At 34.1% G+C, this 12,011-nt stretch overlaps 1 protein-coding gene across 4 annotated transcripts in view; it reads right to left on the reverse strand.

The window, feature by feature from the left end:
- CNTN1 (contactin 1) overlaps positions 1 to 12,011 on the reverse strand; it is a 349,722-nt gene that overhangs the window by 147,587 nt on the left and 190,124 nt on the right. For all 4 annotated transcript variants that reach the window (XM_077870439.1, XM_077870441.1, XM_077870440.1 and 1 more), the window contains 2 exons: positions 4,862 to 4,994; positions 1,863 to 2,035 (listed from right to left, as the gene is read on the reverse strand). In XM_077870439.1, coding sequence (XP_077726565.1) covers positions 1,863 to 2,035; positions 4,862 to 4,994 — 306 coding nt within the window. The remainder of the gene's footprint in view (positions 1 to 1,862; positions 2,036 to 4,861; positions 4,995 to 12,011) is intronic.

Consider the following 12,011-nt stretch of genomic DNA (forward strand, 5'->3'; position numbering starts at 1 on the left):
TGGTAAAGGAATAAGGATGAAAAGTAGGATCCTAGTTGAGGTAACATGAATATCACCATTTTTTTTCTCCTTTTCAAATTCTGAGTTTTCCTTAGTCTCATTCCTTCATTCTTGTCTGTTTACTTCTAATGTAGGTTTTCCTTGGATTCAAGATACTCTATTATTTGATTCTTCATTTGCAGTACGTGCTTATTCTGTTTCAACTCTGCTTCATCTCCTATTTCTTCTCTGTGAACAGTACTCAAATCACAAAATCAAGTTTTTACTTCTCTCAATTTATTTATATCTCTGAAAAGTCATCATCCTAAATGTTACCTTTTTGCAGAGAGCCCTTCAGATCTACATCCCTAATCCTGATGCCTTACTTGAATCCACCCCATCCTCAAATAGTTGACATTTCAACAACGATAATTTAATGTCACCATAACCTCGGCATGCGAAGCCATCATTGAAGTGCTTTCTCCCAACCTTGAAATTGGTTTTACTTGCTCCAATTCCAGTTTTAAAGAGAGTAGATTGTTTCTGCCCTTTGACTCAGGTTTCCTTTAAAAAATATTTAGGGCCTTTTTTCTCTTCAGTGCAATGTAATCTATTATTTTTTCAATGGCTGTGTTTATTATTTACATTCCCAAGGTCACCACATTAATTGCATTTGACTACTCACTCCTTACTGGTTATCACTGCCACAAAGGTCCTCTTAAACTTACATTTTCTTTCTTTTGTAAAGATTTTCTTTCTTTCTTTCTTTCTTTCTTTCTTTCTTTCTTTCTTTCTTTCTTTCTTTCTTTGAGAGAGAGAGAGAGAGAGAGAGAGAGGGAAAGAGATAGGAGTGGGGGAGTGCAAAGGGAGAGGGAGAAGCAGACTCCCCAGTGAACAGGGAGCCTGATGCAGAACTTGATCCCAGGACCCTGGGATCATGATCTGAGCCAAAGGCAGACACTTAACCAACTGAGCCACCTAGGTGCCCTTAAAACATCATTTTCATCCTATAATCCAATTTGCAAAAGATTTAATTGCTGACTTATAAAATCGAATACTGAAGATCATCTTGTCCAACTCCTTTTACAATGTACAATTTTCTTCTAGTAGGTTCTAACTTTAACATTAGCACAGGATTTCTGAAAATATCTTTTTATGACAGCTTCCAGAAGGAGAAATTTTAATTTATTTAAACTTAAAATAATTTAATAGCTTAATTTAATTTATTCTTAAATTACATGCTACAGAAAATGATTCAGTGAGGTAGAGTCAAGCTTTAGAGAACCCAACTGTAATGTTATAGTATCTAAAATAGTTTCTCCCTCCAAGAACCAATTTTTACCCCTTTGGAGGTGATATTACCCTGATTGAGATACATGGCCTGGGGCACTTGTGGGGCTCAATTTAGGAGTCCAATTCTTGATTTTTAGATTAGGTCATGATCTCAGGATCATGAGATCAAGCCCTTTGCAAGGCTCTGAGGTCAGCATGGAACCTGCTTAAGATTCTCCCTCTCTCTCCCTCTTCTCCTCTCCTTTCCCCCTGCCCAGTTGTGCATGCTCTCTTTTCCTAAGCCAGAGAGAGAGAGAAAGAGAGAGAGAAAATATGCATTGCTTAGCATATCCACTGATACCTGATGCTAGTTATTCAAGATCCCTCAGAACGTGACCTTAGTTTACTTCCTAATACCCTTCAGATGCTTTGTACTCTTGAAATTTTTTCTCTACACAGTTGAGGCCCACTAATCATATAAGATCCACTTCATATGGACCATTTCTCTCATCTTTTCATCTTGATTTTTCGTCTTGTTGAACTCTTATGATAATATTTAATTTTTACTTCACCTAAATGCACTGGACCTTGTTAAAGATACCATTACTTACATCCAAAGCTCAGGGTTGCTTCAGTGCTTCTGACCATCCCATAGTTATTTGATGCTAGGCAGTAATATATTCCAGCATCTTTCTGTTTGTCGGGGTTGTTGATAACAAGGTTTCCTCCTACCATACTGTACCTATCACTTGTAAGATCAATATCCCCATTATTCATTCTCCATCTGTGAGAAAGAAAAACTAATGTCATATCAAAGGTCATGAGGCCTGCAAAACAGCATACTGGCCTAACATCATTCTAAAATAATACGGGTACAGCTCCATGTGAAATCAGATGATTAAGTAGATGACTCAGTGTAGTAGTTCACACTCTGTAATTCTGTATCTCTGGGTTCATGATTTATAATTTAGTTCACATACAGAAAGGTAAATGTTCAAGTGCATGAAATGTTTTCTCTTTATTCATGAGGCATCTGGAAGGACAAATATTTCATTGAATTTTGCTACATTGTTTTTTTATTTTAGCAGATATATATAGATTATAAATTATAACTTTCTATGTACTAGTTAGATTCATGCATATCCAGATGTGCTGCATAAAACATTGGAAGCAAAAGTAAAATATACAATATCAATATCTATTCTAAATATCAAAATAATTTCTTAATAAACCTAATTGAAATCAGGGTTCTACTCAGTAAATGTCAAACTCTGACCGCTAGAGGTCGATCATACAATTTGAAAATTGTAAAAATCCGTTGGATCTTTTGTTTCCAAGCCACCAATATACAATTGCATTTATATTGTTATAACTCCTTTCAGACAGTTTTAAATGCAGTTTTATTAGCATTCTCATTATTTTGAGGGTCAAAACAAGATAATAAAAACTTCAAGGCTGTTACGTAGAAGGTAAACTTCCCTGTTATACCTTTCAGGGTGTTGCCATGAATAAGAAATTATCACGGAACATGCCGTAAATATAAAACTACTGTGTGAATGACATATTGCATGATTACCAATGTTCGTATGGCTTGTTCTGGATATTAAGTAAATTTTTAAGACTTCAAATGTTCTTTTCCATCAGACAAGTTACATCATGAGCTGAATTTTTTCCCTTTTTTCCCCTGTCAAATGTAGACTGCCTCCATAACAGAATTAAATATCTACTTCTCCTTTCCAGCTCTTAATATTAATGTGTAAGATAGTCAGGCCACACTCATCCTGGGGACTTCAGTGCAACCTATGGGAGGGAGTTGGTGAATGTATTTGTCAAGCAAAGTTTTGCCTCTTATTTTATGTTTTAAATTTTGGTAAGAACACTTAATATGAGAACTACTTATATGAGCTGTCTAAAATAGTCAAGCTACAGAAGCGAAGAATAGAATGGTGGTTACCAGAGACTGGAGAAAAGGGGGGAAAAGACAGTTTCTAATTACTGTGTATAAAACTTCAGTTATACAAAACTTTGCTTCTTAAAGTGTCTGTGGGGTAGGGGTAGGGGTAGGGGTAAGCACACATTTCTAGAACACTATCTGAGGACAATCTCTTTTGTTTTGTTGCCTTCATTCCAGGCTGTAGACTGATTTGCTGTTTCCATGTATGAATGTCAAGGACAAGGTGTCACAAAATAAGCATCACTGAAATAGCTTTTGAAATCACTGAAATAGCTTTTGAGATGTTATCAACCTATCTAGATAGATACATACTGAAAAAATTATGTTTCTTTGAAACCCATAAAACCTGTGTGTCAATCCTGAATCTATGATTTGCTCTGGAGCAAGTCAATTTACTTATTCCAGATTTAGCGCTTCCTCTCCTATAAAATGATGTACTTGAATTAGATCTCTTCTACAGTCCCTATTAGTTACTATTCCATGTCCAAACTATGTATATAAACTCCCATTATGTATGGCTTAGGGGTAGAAACAAGTCTAGCCCATCAAATATTTTCAAAAAAAAATGTGTTACTTATAATGTATAAAATATCTACTTATTTTGCACGCCTGTGCATAGAATTGAAATAATAAAAATAATTTCAAAACGATGGTGCTTTTGTATCTAAATTCATATTTTATTTTAAGAATAATTTTGTAATTTAGCTCAGAGACTCAAGAGTCTCTTGAACTCAAGAGAAAATGAGTTCAATTAGAATCAAATTTGATAACTTTTTATGACAATAAAAAGTTGTTTTCCTCTTGAGAAAAAATACTATGAAAATCAATCCTGTTGAAGACCTTCAGTTAAGTTAGCCGACATCAACACACTAGAGCCCCAATTTCCCCATCAATCATTTGCTTTGTCTTCATGAAACCATTTCACAGGTGAAATTCAAATCTATTTGTGTTTGGTTAATTTTTTAGTCTTATTCTTTGTATCAAATTAGAAACTGTTAGTATACTTTTCTGAACCATCTGAAGCAAAAAAAAAAAAAAACAAACAACAACAACATTGTTACTTTTTATAAAGCTATTTTTATAACATAAATAGGTACCCCAGAAAAACAGAAAGAGACATATTGATATAGATTGTCTAATTTTAAGAAATTTGTTATATTTTCTGGAATATGGAATTAAGACCACTGAAAAAAAGTGATGCTTTCTAGAATTATGGATGTAAGCTCCCTAAATGTAGTTGATATAGGAATATCATCTATAATACATAAGTATGAGTTATCCAGATCAATGCGTATAAGAATATTTTATCATCAAATGTGTATATTTAAATTGTGCATGATTTTCATATAATCTTACATATGCTTAATAGCATGATCACCATTTGACAATTTTTAAGTGGATAATATCAAATGATATTAGCATAATCCATGCAGGAAATAAGAAATGGATTATTTGCACATATTTAAGAAAACTTACTATTAATTTGGGCATTAAACAACTCTATTTTAATAACTTATATGCCAATATTTTAGTTAATATGCCTCCATTTTGTCAACAACCTTGTATTATGGCTTTCTCTATCAGTACAGTGCCACAGATGCTCATCTGTAATCTATTCTGACACTCCATTGTGAAAAGAGCAGTGAGGTACATTACTTGTAAACTGGGAAAGGGCTGGCCCGTGCCCTACAGTTTAGGGAAACTTTTCCTTCTGGTGATTCCTCTGGATAAATGGTATTGATTGGCTGCTCTTCAAAAATTGGTCCAAATCCTTTATCTTCCTCAGAAACTACAAGAAAAATAAAACCATCTTACATTGTGCTGTTTCATGAGTCAAAGAAAATTTGGCTACATTTAAAAATGTTTTGGAAAAATGTTAGAAACACCAAATCTCCATTTCCATTTGAAACAAAGATATTTGCCTCCATAATCCTGAAGAGAATATTTAGGTGCTTTATTCAAAATTATTTTCCCCCCATCCCTCACTGTTTTTCTCAAAGCATTGGGTATTATCATGCTTAACTACTTATAGCCCCTCAAACAGGTCATGCTTTCATGCCTCTGAGCCTCTGTAATATGTTTTTGCCCTCTGTGGAATCACTATCTCATTTTTTCCTCCTATCAAAACTCAAACAGCTCTTTATGACTCAGCCTTAGTTCCTTCAGGAAGACACTTCGCACCCCTCCTAGCTTTAGGTGGTCTTCATTTGTGTTCTCACAACTCCTCACACAGGTTATGGTATTTAGCACATCTTCTGTGATTCTTGATACAATTGTCTATTCCATGAAACTGCAAATGCTTGGAACAGGTGGCTGTGTCCATAATCCCCCACCTAGCTGTCAAGCAGACTGGAGCACAATAGGTGCTTAATGATTTTTTAATAAGAGAATGGATGATTTTCTGGAAGCTCTGGGGAAATTAGTCTCTTGTTTATTTTTTTTAACATGTAACCAGCAATTATACTCAGTAACATCTAGAACAGTCAATAAACAAATTTACATGGTTCAGAATTTATCACAAGTGTACCCAAGTTGGGAAGCAGCTGTTTCTCTGGAAGGGAAGAGTGATGCTTCACAGCAGGAAAAGAAGAAAATCACTCATAAGACATCAATGTGGCAGCATTTACAGAAAAGAGCTAAGAGCCATATGCCCCACATGAATTAATACTAGCATGTGTGGCTAGGAAGAAGGATATTCTTACATAAGATCATTAAAATGTCTCTGCTAGAGCAAAGCTATGGTTTACCCCCCAATTATTTTTTAAGAGAGAATGTAAGGCAAACTCCACAGAGACTTTTTGTCTGCTCCAACATCAACCTTGAAAATGAGAGCTTTGTTCGGACTTCTCTTAATGAGCAGTTTCATTATATCATTTAAATCTTGCCTCAGCACTGTTTACAGAACCTTTGGAAAAATCATTTAAACTCTCCAAGTCTCAATACCACCCTTTATAAAATGAGGATAATAGTAAAATCTATCCCATTAGACACTGTGAAAATTATTTTGAGAAAATGCACGTAAAACAGTAGTGTACCTGGCTCAGAGTCAGCATTCAACAAATACTGATGTTGTCAATATTCTTGAGAATTTGCCAATCCTTTTGAAATTTAATTTATATCTTATGTATATCTTAGTATATCTTATGTATATAAGATCTTATGTGTATATACCTTATGTATATATGTGTATATGTATATCAACTCATGAAATTTCTAAAAGCAAGAGGCCATGTTTTACTTTTGTTGTTCTGGTGTTATCAGTGTTGTGTCAATACATATTTGTGTACAAGTAGGAGATCAATAAAATGTTCAAGTTAGTTTCTCCTAGTATGAAGCATTAGTTTTTCTAAACTTGCCTGAAATATTTCAAAGGGAGATGCCTCATTTTTAGTTAGAATTGGCTGAAATTGCCATTCAAGAATTTACAGACCTCAGTTCATTCCCTATTACCATCCTATTTCAGAAAGCAAATTGCTGATTCAAAATCAAAGGGACCAGAGAAACTGAGATTTAGTTCTGCCAATGTACTTCTCTTAACTATTGTTTTATGCAAGCCTTTTGTTCTACATAGAGTCAACATTTAAAAAAGAAAGGAATATGTACACATATTCTAAGGGCCAACAGGCCTAAGATAACTAAGTAAGATCCCAAATGGGAGGTGTTCACAGAAGCCCTCTGCTAATGATTTTGCAAGTCCTGCTGTGAGCAGTGTCTAGTTCCATATCCTTCTTGAAGCTGTAAAAGCCAAAAATGCATATAATGTTTTCTGCTTCACTTCTAATAATTTTCCTGATGATATCCAATATTTCCTGCCTTTTAGGATATAACTGAACACCAAGGGAAATAAGGAATGAACCCTAAACCCCTGACAACTAGAAACTTTCATTTGGATATAGGCTCTAGATTTTTCAATCTCTGAAAGAAATGACCTTGTGCTTATCTATGATAAAAATCATATGTCATTTTTCTTCCCACTTGGACAACTTTATAAGCTCTTCCTTGAGTCTTTCCCAATTGCACAGCTTTTCTGATTGGAACAATTTAGTAACACCTGCTAGTCTGGAAACTCTGTTGTTTATTCCCAAATCACATGAAAATGTTTAAAAAGACAGCAGAGAAGTGCAATTTTATAAATATATTTAGTTTCTCTTCTTGAAGACAAGATGACTTCTATTCCAACTCTACCCCTGGCCTATAACAATTTTAGTTTGAAAATTTTCAGTTTTTTAAAAATTAATTAGACTAGATAGTTAGAGGGTAGAAATAAAGAAATTAAAAGCTCATAAATACCTTCTAAGTACATTGTATTTACATAAAAAGTCTGATGATGAGGTTTTAGACACAACACAAAAAGCATGATTCATAAAGGAATAAAAAAGACAGGCTGGATTTTATTAAAGTAAAAAAAATATGTTCTGTTAAAGACACTCTTAAGAGAATCTCAGGTCTTAAAGTTTAGGAGTTTTTCTTTGGGTTTTCTCCAACTTGTATTCCACAAGCAGCAAATGGGAGAGACTTGCAACTAACTGAATCCTTGCCTTATCTAACAATAGGGATATATTAGTGATTGCACACTATTTCACAAAACTTGTCTTCAACTCAGCAAGGTTGTATTAGTTAAAGCCTCTTTAACATTATTGTATTTCCAATATAGAAATAGCCAGTCCCAGACTGTCTAGCATTTGCTTCTACAGTACCTTCTGGTAATGCCATTAGAGGGGTTGTAATAATTCTAAATTCTTAATTTATAATTTCATTACCTTTCTTGAAACAACTGCTTTTATCATTATGAAGTAGAGTTATGTTCATTCCATATTGGTTTCTTCATTATTTAAAGTGCTGTATGGTAACTTCATTTTTTTAAAAGATTTTATTTATTTATTCATGAGAGACACACAGAGAGAGAAAGAGAGAGAGGCAGAGACACAGGCGAAGGGAGAAGCAGGCTCCACGCAGGGAGCCCGACATGGGACTCGATCCTGGGTCTCCTGGATCAGGCCCTGGGCTGAAGGCGGCTGAGCTACCCGGGCTGCCCCATGTATGGTGACTTCAAATTCAACAAAGACATAAGCATAAATCTACGTGAAGGTGGCGATTAGATTGGTAGATTTGCATATTTTAATTAATGCATAGTCTTAAATATTTCTTATGAGAGTGTATCTTTAGATTTTAAGGCATATGCTTTTGAGACAAATGTTGGTCATCTTTTAGAAAACTGAAGATGTTTAAGTGGTTTATTGATCTTAATCATATGCATTAAAAATAAGTTTAAATTTTTCTGGAAAAGATACCAGCAATGTAAATTTCCATTGAAAATAATGGAATGTCACATAATAATAATGATGAGACTATATCTATTGCCAGGCAGAGTCTCAAGAGGGATATGTAAAGATTAAAATACTTTTTTGGGTGAGTTGGGTTGAAATTTATATGCCAAACTGGATAATATTAGAGCCCATGCTATTCTTGTTTCTCAATGACAAGTGCTCTTCAAAATTATGTGTATATACTTCTTCATACTCCACCTCCATTTGGCCTTTATAAGAACAGACAGTGAAACATTCAGGGGATAAAAATACAAAGTTAATTTCCACCAAAATATTAGATTTAATTTTCACATTGAAAGATCATTGCATGTAAGATAGTTCCCTGGCTTATTCTCTAGGTCAAAAAGCAGAATAGGACACACTTCACATCACAGTAGCACTTTTAGTGTTATTTTATAAATATATGTTTCATACTTTTGTAAAATGTTCAGGCCTAAATAAAACAATGTATTTCATTAGATGGTTTAGCAATTACTCTATATATTTGGGGAACATATTTGGGTCCTTTGAAAGATAAATTACTCAAAAGGAGGTTTTGAATTGCATGGGCATGCTCAGTGAACCTCTGAATGTTATCTTCATAACCCTCTTGAATAGTATCTGAGCGCATCCCGCTAGTCTCTTAGCTAGGGCACTCAGATGAGGGGAAAATAAATTTCTGGGAGAGTACGAGCAGCCAAGGTTTCATTAATGCAAGCTCTCAGCCAACAGAAAATATGGCCATCTTACTGCTTTTTTTCTACAGCTGTGGAAGTAATTAGATGCTAAATTATGGTGCTTGGATGTATTATGGGGTTACAAGGCACTTGAAACAAGAAATAGGTATTATGCTTCAGAAAAATAAGATGACTTTTTAAATACATGCCCTTTTTCTTACTGGGTAGATTCTTCTAAAAAGGAGCACAAAATTATAGAAGGCTTCTCAAGCTAATTAAAGACAACATTTCAAACCACTCTTTCTTTTGATCTTTTCTTAATTCAAATTAACCAGTTATCTACCACTTAATGGTAGTCTTTTGGAGAAGTAAGTTCATTTCTTAAATTTGATCAGGAAAATTAAGAATAAATAATAAAATTATATAGGATTATTTGTTGTCAAATTTACAAATGTGAACGACAGGCAAAAACTACTATTTTTTCTGTACCATTCTCAGTTCCATCATTAACACAAACTTTTTAAAAAAAGATTTATTTATTCATTTATGAAAGACAGAGAGAGAGAGAGAGAGAAAGAGAGAGAGAGAGAGGCAGAGACACAGGCAGAGGGCAAGCAGGTTCCATGCAGGGAGCCCGACGTGGGACTCAATCCCAGGACACCAGGATCATGCCCTGGGCCGAAGGCAGGCGCTAAATCACTGAGCCACCCAAGGATCCCAAATGGTTTTACTGTCTATAACGGGATTACTTCACCTCTTACTATGTGGAGATGGTCCACTGTAATCTTGCTATTTATTCTATTTTATTTCTGAAAATGAAAGTATAATTATGACTTATACTTGAGAGATTTTTAAATTCATTTTATATCTATTTTGAAACAAATTCTATTTCTCATTCTGTAATATGTCATCTCAATCTGTTAGTTATAAAAACATAAATCTACATAAGTATGTTATAAGAAGAATCTCAGGGGAAAAAAAAACTATTAGAAAAAAAGCAATGGCAAAAAAACTTGAACAGAGTCTAATACAGGGATTTTTCCCATAGTTACAATGCTACACTGATTATGGGATAGTGAGTACAAGTCTCTTGAAATACAATAACTTCTCTAAGTTTAAGACAGTATTTAAATTGTCTCAAAGAACGTTTTTCCCTCCTGTTTTCACTGTCAATCATACCCTACAGATAGGAGAACAAGGATGTTTAGAGCTTGGGCTTTGAATATTTGGGCGCCCCAATCCTTTAGGGTCATGGGTGATATATAATATTGGAGTAATCTACCATAACCAAAATATAAAGGAATTATTTTGAAGACCCTTAGCAATTAAATTGTTAGAACAAAAACTAGGGTCAGGTTAGTAGGAAGGTTGACTAACTTTCCCTTTGCCTGGCTATACCTGCTCAAGAGCCTATCAAGTCTCTTGATAGTAGCCCCTTCTTCGACCTAAGGTCCATCTACTACTAAAGCCTCTACACACTGTTTTCCTTAACATCTTCCCACACATACTTCATGTATGTAGGATGCTTTAGTTAGTAGGCCTACTTTTATCACCTTGCCTCCTCAAATTATTTCTAGTCTATTTTGTGACCATATCACAAAATAATGATAAGTCAGTGAGTGTTATAAAACCTCAGTCATAATTAGAGGCAGGATAATGCTATATGAATGAAAATAAGGCTAAGTAATTGATGGGAGTCTAACTGAAAAAATAATGTGAAAATCTGGGTGTAAGTACTGTGGAGACAGGAAATTCCATATTTGCTCTCCAGAATTTTAATTTTCCTTGATATTATTTTGAATATTATAGTCATATGATAATCCCATTGTACAAATAAAAGATTATTTCATAGTCTAATTCTTATAGAACAAGTATTATACTGCTATTTTGTCTCATTCCCTTATTGTTTTTATCACTAAGTTACAAAGGTATTAAAGAGCTATTATTTGCATTTTATGTTAGCCCAGGTGAAAGTTGGTTCTAAGTTAGCTGTCTTATTATATTTTCTTATTATTAAAGTAAAAAAAGACCATAATTGAGAAAAGGATTTAAAATAAATATTAAATCTCAAATATTTAATTATTAATTAAATATCTGAATTTTATGTGTTCACTCTATGGAACTTAGTTGTATTCATTCTTTTATCTCAATAAGACACATGTTGGTTTCATATAATCTAAAAAAAATAAATAAGGGAGGAAATTTTTAGAGATATGGAAAATAATGGAGTTAGTTTTGATGATTTTTTAAAAAGATTTTATTTACTTATTCATGAGAAACATAGAGAGGAGAGAGAGAGGCAAAGACACAGGCAGAGGGAGAAGCAGGCTCCATGCAGGGATCCCGACGTGGGACTTGATCCCGGGTCTCCAGGATCATGCCTGGGCTGAAGGCGGCACTAAACCTCTGAGCTACCCAGGCTGCCCCAGTTTTGATGATTTTTTAATAATCCTTGGCGTACTTTATTTTTCAAACTAAAAATATCTATGTATTGTTTTAATGTATCTATTTTATTTAAAAGCTAGTCATCTAGGCTATTAAGATTATTATGTAGTAATAGTTAAAAACTATTGTATACCCAAGATAATATATTGGATAGAACTTTTCCATTAATAAATGAAAAAAAACAAACAAACCTCAATTTCAAGTCACTTACATAATGTGGCAGACATTGTTGCTTGACTCACCAGTGCCAGTCTTTTCCTTCTACTCTGATGACAAAGGTCAGATATGCTCAAGGACCAAATCCTCCTCACATGACTCAGAAGTATAGGTTGACTATCATTAATACCATTATATTACTCCTTCCTATGACAAGCTTGG

This window comes from Canis aureus, chromosome 25 (assembly GCF_053574225.1).
Source record: "Canis aureus isolate CA01 chromosome 25, VMU_Caureus_v.1.0, whole genome shotgun sequence".
Classification (NCBI taxonomy): domain Eukaryota; kingdom Metazoa; phylum Chordata; class Mammalia; order Carnivora; family Canidae; genus Canis; species Canis aureus.